The following is a 19,810-nucleotide window of genomic DNA, read 5'->3' on the forward strand; positions in this document are numbered from 1 at the left end:
TTTTACTGGCAGGTGTCGTCCCATGCGAACTTTGTTGACTTTTGGAGTAACTTGATCATTGGTCTGGTTTTCTCTGCGAGCTTAGGAAGGAAGCGGGATATTATCGTTAGCCTGCCTACCAGGCGTTGAACTTCTTTAACAGTGACTGGGCTTCTCATATTGATGATTGCTTGACATTTTTCCGGGTTGGCTTCGATTCCCCTCTGTGTGAGCATGAAACCTAGGAACTTGCCGTCGTTGACGCCAAAGGTGCATTTTTCTGGGTTTAGCCTTAAGTTATATGCTCGGATTGCCTCGAAGACGTCTACCAAGTCAGACGAGTGTTGCACTGGGTCGGGGGATTTTACCACTATGTCGTCCACAAATACCTCGACGCTTTTTCCCAGGAGTGGTTCGAAAACCCTATCCATTAAACGTTGATATGTCGCTCTTGCGTTCTTTAAGCCAAAGGGCATAACTTTGTAAAAGAGGTTGGCTTCCTCGGTGATGAAAGCAGTCTTTAATTTGTACTCCTAGGCCATTGGTATCTGGTTATACCCGGAATATGCATCTAAGAAACTCAGCATTGCATGCCCTGCTGCTCCATCCACGAGTCAATCTATGCTGGAGAGGGGGTAAGCGTCTCTGGGGCAGGCCTTGTTGAGGTTAGTGTAGTCGACGCACATTCGCCACTTCCCGTTAGGTTTCTTGACCAGAACGACATTGGCTAACCACGTTGTGTAGCGGGCTTCGCCCACAAATTCGGCCAGTCTTAGCTTCTCTGCTTCGGCCTTGGCGGCTTGCCTCCGCTCTTCTCCTAGTTTGTGTTTTTTCTGGGAGACAGGTTTGGCTTCTTTGAAAACGGATAGCTTGTGGGAAGCTATCCTGGGATGGACCCCGGGGAGGTCCGCAGCGGTCCATGCGAATAGATCAGCATTGTCGAGGAGTACCTTTTCTATTTGCTGCGCGAGTCAGGGGAAACTGCCTTGTTTCTCCCATTGGTTCCACACGAGAATCAGAATTGATTCTGGGGTCGAGGTCGTCTCCAACCAAGAGAGCTCCTTCGGGAGTGGTTTCGATGTTGTGAGCCGTGAGGGGGGGCTGAGGCAACTTTAGGCTGGCCATGTAGCATTCCCTGGCTGCCTTTTGGTCGCCATGCACTGTGAGGATGTCTCCTGATGGCGAGGGAAATTTCATAGCCAGGTGTGGGGTGGATACTATTGCTCCTATTGCGTTCAGGGAGGGACGTCCTAGTAGCACATTGTATGAGGTGTGGGCGTCGACGACCAAGTAACGGATCAGTATGGTTCTAACTCCCTGTCCCTCACCAAAGGTTGTATGCAAGTCAACGTAACCTTTGGTCGGAACTCTTTCGCCGGCGAATCCGTATATGGGGTCATCGTATGGTGTCAAATCTTCCGGGGGTATCTGCAACTTTCGGAAGGTCTTCCAATACAGTATGTCTATCGAACTCCCTTGGTCGACTAGTACCTTCTTTACCGCGAAATTTTGGAGTTCGACAATTATGACCATGGGGTCATCTTGGTTTGGATCAGTTCCTGCGAAGTCTAGGTCTGTGAATGTGATGGGGGCATTCTCCTTTGTGGCCTGTTGGCTACAGCATGCACATATTGGATGGCTCTCAAGTGTCTCTTTCTTGAAGAAGATGAGCATCCTCCGCCAGCGAAACCGCCGGATATGGTGTTGATCGTTCCTCTTAGGGGGGGTCTGTCGTCAGGCTGTCTTTCCTATTGGTTCGCCGCCCTATGTTCGTCATTCTGGTTTCTCCTTGGTTCTTTCTGCGGCTCTCTACGCTCAGGTCTTCTTTCGTCCCTTCGCTCAAAGTTCCTACCGTCGGATTTGTCGTGACGGGGTCGGGATCCTCCTTCTTTGCCCCGTATGTAATGTCTTAGGTGACCAGCGCGTATCAACTCCTCTATTTTATCTCGCAGCGTTTCACACTCTTCGGTTGTGTGCCCGTTGTTGCGGTGATACCGGCAGAACCTGCTCATGTCCGCGTTGGGTGGATTTTGAAATTTTCGGGGTGGTGGGATTAACGCCGCCTGCAAGACCTCATCTAGGATACGGGACTTGGTGGTGTTTAGAGGTGCGTAACTGGTGAACCTGGACTGCTTCCGCTCTCTTGGGCGATTTGGCTCACGCGATACTGGCTCTCTCGCGGGCCTCTTAGCTTCCGCTTGGATTGGGGCCGACTGGACGTTGTCCTGATACCGTCGCATGTCTTCGACCCTGATGAACATGGCTGCCCTCTTCCTGAGCTCTTGCATCCCTAGGGGTGGGCACATGGCTAACTCATCGGCGAATGGTCCTGGTCTAAGGGAAGTCATCATGTAGGTTAAGATTAGGTTGGGGGTCAGGTCCTTGATCTTCATGGCGATGGCCCCGAATCTATCTATGAAGACCCGGAGCGGCTCTCCCTCCTCCTGTCGGAGATTGTTGTGAGGTCGTGGCGGTGGCTGGTGTCAAACTGGGTGGTGAAGGTTGTCGTTAACGTGGTGAAAGAATCAATGGTGTAGGGTGGCAAGCTCATGAACCATTCCAATGCAGAACCTCTAAGCGCCACCGAAAATGACTTGCACAGGATGGCATCGTCTGTAGAGTAAAAGCTAATTTGGTTCGTGTAAATGGATACGAACTCATCTGGGTCGGTCGAGCCATCGTAAGTGACGGTAGGTGCCTTCCATTTATGGGGTAGGGGGTTTCAGTGATGCCGTCCACAAAGGGATGACGGCGGTTTCCCCTGGAGGCCAGGGAGCTGTAGTTTCCGCCTATAGTGTTGCCAGTGGGCCTATATTCGCTCTCGTCTTCGGTAGGAGGGACCTCTACCCGAGAGTGCGTGGGGTGGGGCTCCGCTGTTGCCTTGTCTGCCTCGATCCTCCTTCGAAGGCGGGAATTCTCTTCTCGTAGAGCCTCCATTTCGTCTGCGTTTCTCTTCTTATATTCTGCGAATTCTTGCTGCATGCGGGCCTGGGCCTCCAGGATGCGCGATATTTCTGACGCGGGGCCGGGGTCCCCAGCTTCTGCATTTGGTGCCTCGGTAGGAACTTCAGCTACTCTGCTTCTTGTGGATACCATTATCTCGGGAGTTACCGCCAAGATCTGCGAAATACTTGTCGGTCCCACGGTGGGCGCCAATTGTTCTTATAGGGCCAAGCTATAGTCCACAAATCCGTTGAGGTATCCGGATATCTGGTCTCTGGTTGCCTTCCTTTACTTCGGTCAAATATGAAGGGCGGCGCAGGGGACCTGCAAAAGACACTCCGATGCCTAAGTTAGCACTGGTGATGTCAGGATTTTCAGAGAATATATTAATGCGTAACCAATGCATGGGATAACGTGCTATATATACTATTTTACCTGTGGGTCCTACTTACAATGGGCTTTGGAGGCCCAAACACCTATTTACCTTTCTTGGGGTTTACTGGTATGGGGTGAAAATACCAATAAGCCCTTGAGGGTTGTTTATGCCATGAGTGTTGGTTACGGGTATGGGTGATAAGTTTCTTCTTAGTAAGGGGGGGCTCGGTATTCGGCCATGCGGATCTGAGGGATTGGTCACTTGGGGCTACCTTGGTTAGCTCAGGCTGCTGCTGACTGGGGGCCGTCAGGTTTTAGGTGCCTTGGTGTGCGGAGATTAGTACTCGGCCTAGGGAGTTTGATAAAGGTCGTGCTCCGCTGACATCCTTGTCTCTGGGGGCGCCCTTATCCTTACTGGTCGTGGGCTCGGCCCTCGGCCTAGGGAGTTTGGTTGGTGGTCATGCACCGCTAACATTTGTGGGCCTTGGAGGTGCTCTTAGTAAGCAGGGCTCGGCTCTCGGCCTGGGGAGTCTGGTTGGCCGTGTACCGCTGACAATCTTGGGGAAATAAACTCGGTTAGGTTGTGTCACGTGCGCCTGAGGTGTGATTGGGACAACATATTTAACACTAAGAAATATAATGAAATGAAAGTAAATAAATAAGAAGCTAGTTGAAGTGTTTAAAACTATAAGTAAAAGTTTTTAAAATAAACTACTTTAAATTATTTATAGAACATTATTTGGAGAAGGGATAAAAATAGTCTATTTATGTCTATGTTAAAAACAAACAAACATTTTTAGTTTTTTCTTTTCTTTCTTTTTTTTTTCACTCTGATCCAAATAAAAATGGTTCTTAGAATTAAACCTATAAACTTGATCCATGGTTTGACTTTGACCATATGAATCAGAACTTTAAAAGCTTGTATATGAAAAAAATCCACATGATCAAAATGACAACAACCTATAAACTTGATTCATGGTCAAAAGCAACCCATGTGTCACTTTTTAAAGTAAAAAACTTATGTAAAAGTGAAATTAAAATAAACATTACTAAAAAAAATCTTGATGCACATAAAAAACATTTACTCGATCAAAATTCAAATTTAATATGAAAAAGGCCTGCCAGGTTAATTTAGGTTTGGTTAGCACCATATCAAGTTGGTTGACATGGACCTATAGGTTAGGTCGATAAATCAAGTTCATATCAATCTAAGATAGGTTTAGTTCAAGTTGTGTTGAGTAGGATTGAACACAAGATAGGAAAAATAAGGTTGGATTGTGCAAGTTGGGCTCGACTCATGCTGGCATAGTTAGGTAGCATATAGGTAAAGTCAAGTCGGGTAGATAGTAGAACTATGCAAGTTGATCTTATGTTAAGATAACAAGGTTGAGTTGGGTCTAAATCAAGTAAGTCATTTGAGTTTGACTTGATTTAGATTGGATTCTAGTCAATCCAAGGTTGATAAGGTCCACATTGTGTTGAGTTTATTTGAGTGTACGTTGGATAAAGTTGATTCCAACCCAAATCGAGCCAAGTCGAGTTGAGTCAATGTCAGGCCAAGTCAATTGGGCCCACAAAGAGTCAAGTCGAGTCATATCCACCTAGGGTCGAGTTAGGCACACCTCAGATCAAGGTAAGTTAGATGCACCTCAGACCAAGTTGAGTAGGGTCACTCAAGCCCAATCAATTCAAATCAAGTTAAGTCAAACCCATGTCGAGCCTAATAAAGTTAATTCCATATTAGACAAGTAGAGTCAGACTCACATTGAATTGAGTCGAGTAAAGTCCACATTGAGCTCATGTTAGGCTGAGTTAAGTCGAACCCACCATGAATTGAGTGATTTTAGGCTCACATCGAGCTGAGTTAAGTTAAGCCTACCTTTTGTCGAGCCAATTTGAACCTCCTCAAATGCATTTGAGTCAAGTCCACCTTAACTTAATTAAGTCAGACTTACCTAAAGCCAACTAAACTCACATATAGTTAAGTTGTAATAGACTTATATAAAATTGAATAGAGTCAAATCTCGATTGCGTTCAAGATTAAAAATAAATTTTTATCTCTAAATCTTTCGTACCTGTAAATTTATGTAAATAATGGTGAGTTTAAAATTTATTGTAGAGACTTATTAATCGTGTTTTATACAATATTTTTGGGTATAATAAAAAGTGAGACAATTGCAAAATTCATATGAGTGCTATAAATGATTTAGTGTAAAGAAAGAAAATTTGTATTATTTATATTAGAAGGAAATAAAAAGGATATTCCAAATTAAATTTATATATTTTAGTTACATAATAACCTCGAAGAGTTTTTTAAAAAGAACAAGAAATTAACGTAATTAAACTTGAGTAAATCAATACAAAATAAGTCTTCAATGATATTTTCATCATAGACTTGTACTATTTTATATCTTTGTACATATTTGTGAAAGTATTCTATGAACATTTTTAAATTAATGACGATTGCATATGGCTATTTACCCATATCGATATTTTAAAAACTTTTGCAAAAAAAAATATTAATATTTTATTCAACCTTCTCTTTTAAAGCTCATATATTATTTCAATTTCGACAAAGAATTTTAATATTGAGTTGTATAAATATAAGGATCAAAGTGAGAAAATAATAATATCAATGTCATTACTATTGACCTTAAATTACAGCAGATGATTCAAACTTTTTCTTCCTGCAGGTTTATTCTAATCCATTGGATCATAGGTCAATCTTGTTCACAATATAATTTTTTCTCATTAGACACATTTTCATACATAATAAAGTGAATAAAAACAAATAACAAGTCTTAAAGGAGTACACATCACGGCCAATCCACCACAATACACGTTTTGTCAACAAATAGAAGGCTTTTAGTGTTTGCAATTAATTAGAATTGTGGCGTGCTTTAAAGTGGGTGATTTTGTTGTCACCTTAAACTTAAACCTTTTGTTTAGTGCCAAATATTCGACCATCACTTAAAAGTCAAAACTACATAATGAGTAGTAAGTATATCGCATTGGAGCACTAAATGAGAACCTTCGTAGAATAGCAAAGAATAAACGCCGTTTTGTTTACTTCAATTTTCTGCAGTTGGAGCTACGCTTCATAAAGTTCAGCATTAATTAACGCCGAAACATTTGAAATAATGTTCCATTATTATTCCTTAATTTCCCTCTTCCTTACTTCCTTTCCTTTTCCAGTGCAGACGTGGACTCTAACTTTTAAGTCTTGCACAATAGTCTTCCATTCCAACTGTTTCACTAAACATGTCTCATCTCTTTAACCTAAAATTCGTCTCAATTTATGTTGCCTGTTTTTTCCTCTCCTTTTTAAAACCTTCTTTGTGCTATTATTTGGGGGCACGCACAAACACACAGAGTCTACTCTTCCCTTGTCTGAGTAATCATTGACAACCATAATTGCAACTCATTAAAGTCCCACCTTACCTATCTCATCATTTTCATTCATCATCTTCCTGCACAACTACAATCTCTCCCTTTATCATATCATGGCTATTCTCCCATCATCACGTGACACCCATCACACCAACGGACCAGATTTAAACCCATGCCTCAACTTCATTCCCTGTCAATTTCAATCCTTCACCATTTCACTCCCCTGCTCCACCCAGCCACACGCCAAACACACCACCATGCTTCAACACCAACACAAATTACATTTCTCAGCCATTCATCCTCATCATCATTTGGATTCGGTAAACTTCCTATTTCTTCTACCATGCCAGTGTCTCCAAATTTTAAAAAAATGCTTTTCCCCCCAGGTTTCTAGCTATGGCCTTATCATGTTTTTTTTTTTTTTTTGCTTATGTCTTTTTCTCTTGCTGAAGCTATTGGACTCAAATACTTCGCCGCAGTCAACGAAATCGTCAACCGTGAGCTCAATCCAGGGGAGTCCTCAAGGTTCTTCTTCTTCTTCTTCTCCTTCTTATTATTCTCAGGAACCATCGCCTACGGGCCATGAATTTTGTTGGGAAAGCAACTATGATACCATGAAGATGTTAGAGAAGATGAAGCTGGACGAAAGCGACAGTTCCGAATATCATCCTGGTTACGTGAATCAGAGGTTGGAGACCTCAAATGTTGGATTCTACTCACTCCTTCAGGAACAAATTCGAGCTATTCAAGTGAGATAACATTCACATTGATTTCACTCACACCCTTTTTCTATTTGTTTCTCGAGAAATTAAAAGCGTTAATCTTTCAGTTAAATTTAATTCATACAACCAATTCTGTCGTCCAACAACATAGTTTTTTGAGTTGTCTGTTTCCTTATTATAGTCGTCTCGGATCAGACAAGAGGAGATTCTGTCTCGGAAACAGGACTCAACAGCATATGTAGGGAAAATTCAAGGGCAGATATCACAGCAATTTGAAAAGAAAGGTAAAGGAGTTAACGTTGGGTGTGATTACGGAAGAAGGATTCGTCCACCATGGCAGCAGGGTCGTTCACAGCATCAAACTGGTTCAAGAGGCTCATCGTATTCTGGAACTGGTGTTTTCTTGCCACGTGGAGAAACTGGTGCCCCGTTGGAGTCACGTAAGAGACCAGGTATCGTTTCGGTTCACATAACATTTTTTGGCGCTTCTTCGTTTGCGTCACACGTTGTTTGTTCAGTGGTCGTTGACTTAGGTGAATCCTGATGTAGAATCTCACCGTACCCGATTGTTTGTTTCCAGTATTTGGTTCACATGTCTGAGACTTTTGGGTTGGTTGTTGCATTTAGCTGAATTAAAAAATGAACATTTTTCTTTGATGTTTGTGATTTGAAAAGGTAAAGGAAGCACCACAGTTCTGATACCGGCAAGAGTGGTGCAGGCTTTGCAAGTCCACTTTGACCAAATGGCTGCCACGTGTGGACCTACTAAACCTCATGGCTTCCCTCCCCTGCAGGGTACCTCCTTCTCATTATTTAAAATTCAAATTTTAGTTAAAAATTAAGAATTATTCTTCTTTTTTAATTTTTTTTTAAATCTGGATCAATATCTCATTAGTTCAACTTTAATTGATATGATGTTCGATTGGATTAAGGTTAGGGAAATTATAGTTGACTTTAATTAACTTGGCTAATAAACATATGCAGATGAATGAAATTGAGTTGCTATGTTAGTTTTATGTTTGCAGATGTTTTAGTGAGTACCAGTGATGGCATGTATTCACTACAAAACACTCAATCACGCAACCAACAATCACATATGCAGAATGAGATGCTTCTGCCTCAAGAATGGACCTATTGATTATTCAAGTTTCCGCAAGTCAAGAGAAGCAAAGAAAGATTGAAGACACTGGATCAATAAATGGGAAATTCTTCTTACATGGATTCAATGACGAGTCAACATTGATATAGTTTTCTCTTCTTTTAGGCTTTGCTTCTTTCTTTTAGAGATAAGTCTGAAAGTCTGTCATATAGTTCTTAGTGATCAAGAATCATACAGAAATTAAAATATAAGAATAAAATATGTATCACAACCCACATTCTCAATAATTTGGGCTTAATCTCTCTTTTTTAATGACATGAAAACCTATAATTTGTTTGAAATGAGTTTTTTCCACCTTAATTCCATTTCCATCCTTTCAAAGTTTAAAATAAGGAAATCATTGCACTTAAATAGAATTGCTTTAATTCATTTGAAAACGCTGCAACACCTCATTGGATACTTTCTAAAAGACATTTTATTGTGGTAAGCAATTTTCCCATATTCTTTGCATAAATTGATGAATTCTCAAGATGTAAACTCTCCACCACGATGTATATGCAATCCTTCTCTAAACTCATTTATTGCTAATGCATCTTAAAGCTCTTAAAAACGTAAAATCTTTTGAATTTTTTGCTAAAATATAGGCCATGTTTTTTCGGTTAAAATCATGAGTAAATGTAATAAAGTCCATTTTATTTCTATTTGAGACTAACTTATATTTGTCCTCAAATGCTGACATGAACGAGATGCAGAATTTGGGATGCTATCCAAGAAATCTGTCATTGAAAACAAGTCTCAATGTCGTTTACCCACAAGAAAATCTTCATAGACATTTGAGGGCAACTTCGAAAATAGTAACACTTTCACCATTTCTTTTTGTTGCAAAGTTTGTAAGCCTTTGAAGCTTAAACACCCAAACCTGCAATGCCACAATTGTGTCCTATGTGATTATGTTAAAATAAATGAATGTTAGAAACAAGATAAACATTATGTTCGTAGACATTTATGATCAAACCTTTTGTTAGCACGTTTTTTGCATTGCCTTTGTTGAAACAAAATATTCAACCCTTGTATTTCAATTTTCTTAGACTTAGTAGATTATTCTTCAATTTTGGAACATAAAAGACACCACAAATGATGCTAACATTTCCATTACCTTTTAGTCTGATGTTACCCTTTCCATTAACCACTAAGGTTGAATTACTTCCCAACTTCATTGAATATGTCAATTTTTCATTAAGATCAAAAAGATATTGTCTTTTTTCACTCATGTGATTACTATACCTATAGTTGAGAAACCACACGTCTACGTTGTGTAATCGAACTTGTGACATTGGCTCTGATACCAATTGTTAAGATCTAGCGTTTATCATTAAACCAAAGTTATAACCATTAGTCAGGACACAACTCTTTTTACTTAAGAGTGTAACAGCCCAAGTGTCACGATTTGATTATGACCTAGTCCACTTAGCCTCAATTGATACCACCTGCAACATCTTCAACATATGCCATCACGAACATGTCTTCTTCCTTATCCACTTGATTGTTTTTTTCAAAATTTGTTACTCCTTTGTTGCATTTTCACTGAAATTGACCAAGCTTGTGGCAAGCATAACATTCCATTATTGCTTTATCAAAGAATTGCATGCTTCTTCCATGCCCTATAAATCCAAAATTGTTACATCTTCTTCATGATCCAAATAATGGTTTCCATGACCTCACCTTCAGAGTGCATTCTTCAAGGACAATGTTACTCATGCATTATTCATGCACGAGTACATTGCTTTGCAACTCATCAATTACCAACATGCATACCTGTATGGATCTTTCAATTGAACTTAAACTTGGATGTCATGGACCATAAACTCTTTTCCACAATGACAACATCTTCCAAATCTTCAACATTTGCTCTCATTTTGTTGGCGATTACAAGAACATGAGCAATGTATATGCTCTTATACTTATCTCCAAAATAAAACAATCCAAAGTTTCAAATAGATGACTAATGATTGATTAAAGACACCTTACATCGCCAATATCGCCAAAAAAGAAAAAAAAATAGAAATTTGTTGCTTTCTTAAAACTCTAATACCAAATAATAAGTTTTCGTTGAAGAAAAAAAATATATATAAAAGAAATGCAAATTAAATCATAATTATTTAAGCTTTAAATAACCATACAAACAAACATAATATCAAATAATATGAAATAAATATAAGTATTAATGTAAGCTAGAGTTGATTTAAACATACGATAAATTTATTTCAAATTATCTCTCACTCAAGCTTTTGGTTAGAATAAATATATTCTTTTTGAAATCAGTGATATTCGAGAGGTGAAGTTGACCACTAATACTAAAATAACTATTTTCTAAAAAAATTTAAATAAAAAAGATAATCGTAAACTTAATTTTTCTCTTTTCTCTTACCTTCTATAATATTTTCAAAAGACATTTTTATAAGAGAAAAGAGATCTCTTCGAATACAATAACACTATTATAATAAATAAAAGTGCCAATGGCATTATATTCCAGAGGTGAAGTTGACCTCTAATACTAAAAAACCTATTCTCTAAAAAATATTTAAAATAAAAAAGATAATTTTAAAATTAATTTGTCTTCTCTTTTCTCTTACCTTCTATAATATTGTCAAAAGACAGTTTTTTAAGAGAAAAGAGATCTCTTCGAATACAATAACAAATTATAAAAAATTAAATTGCCAATAGCATTAAAAGTAGCTAAAAGAGGTATATCTGTTTATACACGGCACAAGATAACTAAAATGAAACAACCTCTATTTTTTGCAGCATTATCTGTTTTCTAATAATTTTTTTTCCATGCCCATTATACTCATTTACATTTAATGTTTATATTAATTATATTTAATGTTGACGTGTTATAACCAATAGGAGATACAAAATGAAAACAAACTATTTTATTACATATATATATATATATAACTAATAATTTAATTAAATAATTAAATTATCGATAGCACAAAAAAGTATATCTTTTATACCATAGTAGAGATAAGAGGGAGATGGGAACAAACGATCGAATAGTACTCCTAAAAATCTTGGATAAATATTCAATCTCAACTAAGTTTCACTTACCAGATAGCATCATCATTCAGCAGAAACATAAACCCCCGAAGAATAACAACCAAACGTTGTGGAGAATCATCCCATCCATATTATCCAAACACACATGCTTGACCAAATCAAACAATAATCAAGAACAGTGTGTAGTTGGTCATCGTTGTCAGCAGTAATAAATTTAGATGCTACTTGGTGAAAAAACTCACAAGATTCCATGGATGGATAGAACAGAATCATCCAAAATAATAAAGGTGTGGTACCACCATGTTTCTGCGTGCTGCCACGTTCATTATATTGTCACCATCGTTGGTTCCAGTGGTAGACATAAACAAACACAGAATGAACTCATTAACAACAACATCAACAGCCTTATTCGCATAAACACAAGCACTCCATTGTAATTTAGGTTTCAACACAAAAAACACCTCCAATTTCATTACATGTGCAAATGTTACAGGCAATTAAGAAAAGGGGGAAAAACTCAAAAAAAAAAAAAACATAGAAGATAAGCTAATCAACAAGAAATTGGAGGAAGATCAAAACCCTCGTCATGGGGCGATTTGTTGTTGAAAGCGAATGTGGTAATGAGAAACCCCAAGGTCTGACCTAACACAGCAACCAAGAAAACGCCACCGTTAAAAGACATGATTGAAAGCATAACCAGATAAGCGAGACCAACCCTGAAAGCGAACAAGAGGGTCTTGAACAGACCGGCGGCGACATGGTTTGAACCGGGTTTGATGAAACGGGTGTGCGAGAGCAACTGCACGAAAACCGAAATGACGAAAACGAAAACGAGGGCCAATACATACATATTCGATTTGCCTCCGGGCCAGTTTTGGAAGAGAATATCGGTGTCTTTGCCCCAGAAGAAGGTCATGTGCATCATCATCTTGTGGTGCATCATGGTGCCCATGGTGTCGTTGGCGGTTGGCGGCGACGGGGCCATCCCTCCCATCCCGTGCATGTGTTCATCCATCTAAAGCTTAGGTTTTGGAATTGATTTGTGAGAGTGAAGAAGAAAAGAGATGTGGTTGAGTGTGTTGGATGAATTAAATGCAATGGGAGAGAAGAAAGTAGTACAACAGTGTCTGGTACTACATATTATTACTCTATAACCAAACGTTATTTCTAATTGTACTGTAACGCCGCAATTTAATTCAGTTAACCTTAATTTAATTTAATTAATTAAAAGAGAATAATTTTTTAATAAATAAATTTTGATTACTCCTTTCTATAATTTGAAATGATAATTTTAAATAATTATTTTTTTTTATAAACATGTTAAAGAAGTTCACATTTTCGGTCATAAAAAAATTGAGTCGAATTAGAATTTTCAATCAGTTAATCTGTCTTTTGTTTTACTTATTTAAAAATTAAAAATAATTAAAAATATATTTTTTTATATTATATAAATATATATATATAAATTTTATAAACAAAAATTAAAAAAGTTAAAAGAAAATAAAAAATATTTAAGAAAAGAAAATGGTGAAACAGCCGGTTCCGACTCGTTTTTAGCAGATTAAGAATTGAGCAAATCAAATTAGCCCATTTTACCATCTTACTTTTCTATATTTCAAAATCATTTCGAATATAACATATCTTAAGTTATCAAATTGCAAAATATCATTTATTTTCCGTGATTAAATTTCAAAAACACGGAAATTCATGTTTATTTTCGTTGCTATTTAATGAGAAAACAACGTATAACTGATTCCAACGTATATATAAGAATAAAAATAAAAAAATAATGGTATTTTAACTACTCAATTTTGACAACTTTCTTTTTATAATTTTAGGTGATTTTTTTTAAGTGGTTCTCCATTTCTTCATTTTCTTATTGTCAGTATTCCAAAACCACTTAAAAAATTTCACATCATGTTATAAAAATAAGTAGTCAAAATTTAATAATCAAAATATCATTTTTCATTAACGAAATGTAATCCTATTTTTAGATCCTTAAATATAGTCATGATGATATGTATATTTTTTCTCTCATATAACTGATTAAATAAATAAAAAGCATATTTTTGCTCTAATTTCAAATTTCGAATATTAAAAATGTTTTTCAACAAATTCATCCTATCTCGTTAAAGCCTTAAAAATATTAAAAAGTTTAATATAAATATTCAGATTTATTTTAGCTCAAACTTTACTTAAATATCTGGATATATTGATAGGGAAAATATTTTGCAAAAAAAAAATCTCTATAGATAAGATTTAAATAAGATTTTGATTTGGCAATGCTGCGGTGATACTTGACTTTACGTGGATATGAAACGTCCAACGTTATGCGTGCAATTTTTGTATTTACTCGTATAATTATTTATATTTTTCCAATTTTATATTTATGACGTTTATGATATATCGATAGTTTATGATATATCTATATTTTAATACGAATCACGTATTTATATTTAATATATATATATATATATATATATATATATATATATTTTGATATTTTATGATATTTTATTGATATTTATTAATGAAGTATTTAATTTATAAAATCATATTAGATTATAAGAAAATATTTGAACAACGATCTAATTTTAGTGACAAAAAATAGTTAGTCATTATAATAATCAATTTAGGTTGGTACCAATTTATAAACTAAACATTATTAATAACTAAAATAGTTCAAAAAATTATAATCGATTTCTAAATTGATAACTAAAATCGTTTCTATTATAAACTGATTTATAAATTGGTCACTGACATTAGTTATTAAGGTTTTAACTACCAAAATAATTTCTTTCTAACATATATTTGGTTATTAAAATTGATCATTGTTTAAGAGTTTTGTTGTACTGGTACTTTTATGATGACAATAATTTATATTTTTTGTGTTGAAGAATTTAAAACATATTGTTTTAATTTGGATTCACATATAATAGTGATATATTTATTATAATTTTAAGAATAATTTGTATACTTTTTAATATTTATATATTACGTATCTATCATATATCGTATTCTATTATTTAAAAAACAAATGCATCGACATATCGGATACGTGTCTTATCCGATATAGGTGCGATACATGTATTTCATCCATTTATATTTCTAAAATATGTGTATGTTCTTTAAATTGGTTTCATCATAAATTAATTCTTAGCCTTAGCCATTTTTTTTTACTAAATAGACAAATCTGATTTCAATATATTCCTACCCTTTAATAGAAATACACTCCCCTTGTTACTAAGGAAAAAAGAAAAAGGAAAAAACCAAATAAGTTTGCCCTCTCAAAAATATTATCGTTTCCATTTATAGTTGGGGTTTAAACATAAAATTTACATGTTGTAACCTTGAATAGAGGTTGAGAAATTTGCATAAAACACTTTCAAGATAACATGAAGGTTATGAAGCCATAATTAAAGAGTATAAAAGTTTATCACATTCTAATTTTGGGTATAAAGATAAAAATAGTTCAATAACTTCAACTCCTAAAAATAATTAGCTTTTTGTTCTCAATAAGAAAATATTTTTCTCCACATTTAAAAAATATTCTCCATTGTTTTATATTTCCTTTTTTTTTTTAAATGAAAAGTACACTAAAAGGGCGCGATCCATCCCCTTAGAAAATTTCTGCAATGATGATTAAATATTTTTAAATATTTTAGGCGTCTTTAAAAAATTGTAATTCATATTTAATGACAAATTTTATATTTTTCACTATATAAATAAAGAAGCGACGTGAATATGAAGTTGACATTGAAATTAAATTAAATTTATCTGCTATCACTGAATTTTGTTTAATTTGAAATTAGAAGAATACATAATTGATTAAAAAGTATTTTGTGTACTGACTTTTGTCGCATCGGATATCTATAATTATTATATATTATATATTATATATTATATATTATATATAAAGAGAATTTTATTTTGTATTCACTTTTCATAATTTCAACTTTATCTTTCATGATGTAATTATTTGTTAAATTTTAAAAAATTAACGATTATTTTTACAAGTTTTTATAAAATTATTTCTTTCTTTCTTTCTTTTTTTTTATTCATAACAATTATTTTTTCATAACTTTTATATACATTTCATTTTATTTTTTATAAACATAATTTTATTTTGTTTATTAACTTAATAACATTGTAATATCATCAACTACTAATATAATATCATACAAAATCAAAAATTGTGTACATACAGACGCGATAGCATCTAGTTTGTTGATAATGATAATATGATATACGTAATCAATTTGTTTATATTTGAATAATAAAATATTCATTATTTGTTGATAATAAATATTTACAAATATTTTTATCTTTCTTGTATAAAAGTGTTTATACATTTTTTTTATGTGCTTAGATACATAAATACTAATAAGACCCCGTGTCATCTAAAATTAAAAGATAAATAAATAATGGTGAAAAATAAAATAAAATACTTGTTAAACAATAGTGCATAAGAATAATAAAGTTTAAAATATGTTAAATCAGTTTTAATGTAACACCAAATCTTAATTGTTGATACAAATTAAGATAAAATTTTAAGAAAGATTAAGAAAAAAAAAATGAGTGGGTCAGCAATTATTATATTTTATATTCATACTGCCACATCAGAAATTTTAGACAACGGCTTCGTGCACTTCAGCAATTTATACTTGCACCCCCTTATTTTTTGAAATTTCAATTTTATCCTTCTAAGTTTCATTTGAAACTAATCTCCTTCATGAAGGAGACAATGGTTCGTGGAGCTGCTGTATCTTGTAGAAATTTCTCTGGCAATGATTCTATAAAATAACAAAAATCTCGTACCTTAACCGTCGTAATCCTAATGGTCTATCACAAATTTCGTCTCTGAATTCTCTAAATGCAGTAGCACCATTGTAATAAAGGCCACAAAGAACAATGATTTGGGATAAAAATGGAGGGAGAAGGAGCAAGTGAAAAATGAGAATGGAAATGCAAAATGAAAAGACCAGGTGAAGCGAAAAGAAAAGAAAAAAAAAATAGTTAAATTTGGCAATACGTAAAGTTATGCCTAATATGTCACACAATTAAGGAGGTGCGGGTCGAAATTTGAGGGGTACGAGAAGCAATTGCTTTTTAAGTCAATAATTCATTGTATTCTAGCCAATAAAGATTAAATTTCAACTTTTGATGCTATGATTTGAATCTTGTGTTAGAAATCCTTGTTATCATTTATAACAAAATACATAATGATATGGACACTGTTATGTTTACAGTACATAAATCATTTCTTTATTTTTACTTGAATTATATTTTAAATTTACAATTTAATTCTATGTATTAACACTTCACTAAAAATATTACTATCTTAATTGTACATGATAAAGAAAATCACCAAATATCCCATCAACATATACAACACATAATGAAGGATAACTATTAATTAAAAAATAAAATAAATACGAAAAGAGAAAAGAAGGAAATAAGTCTCACTCCTGCTTAAGCAATTATTAACACCTTAAGCGTTATCAGTTAGAGCAACAATAGTTTCACCTTTGGCCAACAATAATTTCTTAGTCTCATAGGTGTGATTACTTTGACATGTTTGAGGGAGAGGAAATTGATAGATTCGAGGGAATTTGAGAATGAATTGTATACTATCTTTTTTACGGAATTTATGCGGTGTTCTTTTGAGATGAAATTAGAGGGTAAAGTTGATGTTCTTTTTAAGAGATATTAGGACGTGATTTTAGATTTTAGAGTGGATTAGAGAGTGAAGTTCGTGACCAGTCTGTGATTAGATTGTGTGATGTGACATTAAAAAAATTTAATAGATAAAAAAATGAAATTACCAAAATATCTCTGATGTTAAAGTAATATAAAATGCTATATAAATGATTTAGAATAATTTATTTAACTTCTGTTAATTGTATGAAATAATAAAAAAAATATTTATAAAAAAATAAATAATAAAATTTATACGGTATGAAATTAAATTTGACGTTTACCGATTTAACGTATACATGAAAAATAATTTATTTTCATTTCATATTTTTTTAATAGTAGTCTTAGAGGTATACAATTTTTGGTTTATTTGATATGAACATATTTTTTAATTTATGTTTGTTAATAATATAGGTAACGGTTTTTAATAAATATTTTTTTTTCTTCAAATTCTATTGAATTATATATTGTTTATATGTTCTTAATTTTTAGACTTTTAGATGTTTATCAATAATAAATTTTTTATTTAATATTAGTAATAAATTAAAACTAAAATTACATATATTTATTTAAAAATAAAAATTGGTAAATATTAATAAACTAAATTATCTAAAATTTTTAAAGTCATAAAAGTCACGTCTTCCAACGACGGACAACACTACAATTTTGAGAATTTCACAATAATCATAACACTAAAATATATTATCTCCAGCAATAAAGAATGATTATCTATCTGATGGCCATTGTTGCAAATAAAGAATAATTATCTGATTTGAAACAAAGACTTGTATATTCTATACCACTTGAACATTGTCAAAAGATAAATTACATGCACTGCCTTTTAGAAAAGTTCACAGACTTTCATCGACACTAGAAATGAAAAAGACATAATAAGTTGAAATGAGAGCATTGAACGTTACCTATATGTAATTGTAATGAAAGTTCAGTTGGTGTTATTAATGATTTTGAAATATTTTAATTACAATATTTTGTATATTATTAAAATGTTAAACAACATCCTTTTAAAAAAAAGTTAAAACATAAAGATTTACACAAAAATTCATTTAGATAACTTGGAGAAAAGTCAAACATACTTTTTATATTTTGACTAATGAACTCAACAGATTTGAAACATGTTATTGACCTATTTGGTAGCTCTGATTGTTACAGCAAAGGATAAGAGTTAAGTGGGACATGAGAGAGTTCTTTGAATGCATCTTATCCTTCTATTCTTTTTAAATATTAGTTTATGATATTTTTAATAAATTAATTAAATTCTTTGAAAATTTAACAAGGTGTTCAAGCAGTAAAACCAGTAGAACGGTCCGCCATAGGCTTAGAGAAAGCTTTTGGGTTAAAAGAGAAAGTTAATAAGGTGACCATATTTATTTACTAATATATAGAATAAATTATTATATGTTCCAAAATCCCACATAAAAAGTACTTATAATTGATACTAACATGCTAGGTGGAGAGTGAAAAAAAATGATGTTATTTTTTAGTAAAATGGTGTTGAATTTTAAAGGCAGTCTTAAATCAATCACAATCTAATTCTAATGAAATGGTTTGCGCAAATTATTATTTTAAAGTTATTTAAAATTTGAAACGGGAAGATTAATTCATCTATAGTTATTGCTTTTGTTATAATTTTTTTTATATTTTCTATCACCATAGTTATTGTTATTAGTGTTAAAACTTTCACTGTACCAAAATCATCATGATAATACTTGTTAAGTCATCGTATCAAAGTATTGTATGCTTTAAACGATCTTCTACTAATTTTCTATAATTTTCTTCTAAAAATAGATATTGAAGATATTCTTTTATTTCTAACTTCAAAGAAACATGAAATTTTAGAGTTAGATATATATAGGGATGTCAACGGGGAAGGGAGGGTACGAGTAGTAGTTCCTTCATGCTTTATCCGCTAGCTAAATATTCATTCCGTACCCGTATCTATATTCGTGCGGGTATCCGCATATTTTTTTTAATATTCACGGATATCTATGGGTATTTACATAAAAATAATAATATTTAACAACAAATTTGAACTATAAATTCAAATAAAAATACAATGTATAACATTTATAAATTTCAAACAAAGGTCAAGCAACTTATTTAAATAGTGTTGAATGACAGTTTACAAATAAATGGAGATGTTTTAAAACCAATTGATAAAATTAACTCATTCAAAATCAATGTGTTAATATTTTAATATTTTTTTATTTTTTTTTATTTTAATTAGAGTATAGCAAATAGGGGTATCTACGGTACGAATACTATAATATTTGTACTCACCCCGTTAACATGCGAATATAAAAAATACTCGTACCCATTATCCACGAGTATCCATTTTCATTATCCATTTCTTAGTCGTTGCGAGTTTTTTATGCAGATACCAATTTTTTGGACGCCCATATATATATATATATATAATATATATATATATATATATATATATATATATATATATATACACACACACACACACATGCACTAGTGCAAATTTGACTTTTTAACTCGCCTTATAGGCTTTGGTTATAGC

The 19,810-nt window shown here is 33.5% G+C and overlaps 2 protein-coding genes and 1 pseudogene across 3 annotated transcripts; 1 reads left to right on the forward strand and 2 right to left on the reverse strand.

Moving 5' to 3' along the window:
- Positions 1–593: 593 nt before the first annotated feature.
- On the reverse strand, positions 594–1,653 carry LOC114170406 (uncharacterized). Its single transcript, XM_028055883.1, has 2 exons — positions 930–1,653; positions 594–832 (listed from the first exon to the last, which is right to left on the reverse strand). Exons 1-2 carry the CDS (start codon positions 1,651–1,653, stop codon positions 594–596), a joined length of 963 nt encoding a protein of 320 aa, XP_027911684.1.
- Positions 1,654–6,605: 4,952 nt separating this feature from the next.
- Positions 6,606–8,795, forward strand: LOC114170024 (uncharacterized). Of its 2 annotated transcripts, none has more exons than XM_028055492.2 (5): positions 6,606–7,007; positions 7,140–7,436; positions 7,591–7,861; positions 8,085–8,204; positions 8,421–8,795. In XM_028055492.2, the coding sequence occupies exons 1-5, from the start codon at positions 6,801–6,803 to the stop codon at positions 8,441–8,443; spliced, it is 918 nt and encodes a 305-aa protein (XP_027911293.1). In that variant the 5' UTR covers positions 6,606–6,800; the 3' UTR covers positions 8,444–8,795. The 2 variants fall into 2 exon arrangements, with proteins under 2 accessions (XP_027911293.1, XP_027911292.1); XM_028055491.2 differs by having other exon boundaries at positions 6,614–7,007; positions 8,435–8,795.
- Positions 8,796–11,952: 3,157 nt separating this feature from the next.
- Positions 11,953–12,697, reverse strand: LOC114169002 (copper transporter 6 pseudogene; annotated as a pseudogene).
- Between the last annotated feature and the right edge of the window lie 7,113 nt (positions 12,698–19,810).

The sequence above is a fragment of the Vigna unguiculata genome, chromosome 11 (assembly GCF_037176805.1).
Source record: "Vigna unguiculata cultivar grain cowpea cultivar isolate G323 ecotype 2 chromosome 11, ASM3717680v1, whole genome shotgun sequence".
NCBI classification, from domain to species: domain Eukaryota; kingdom Viridiplantae; phylum Streptophyta; class Magnoliopsida; order Fabales; family Fabaceae; genus Vigna; species Vigna unguiculata.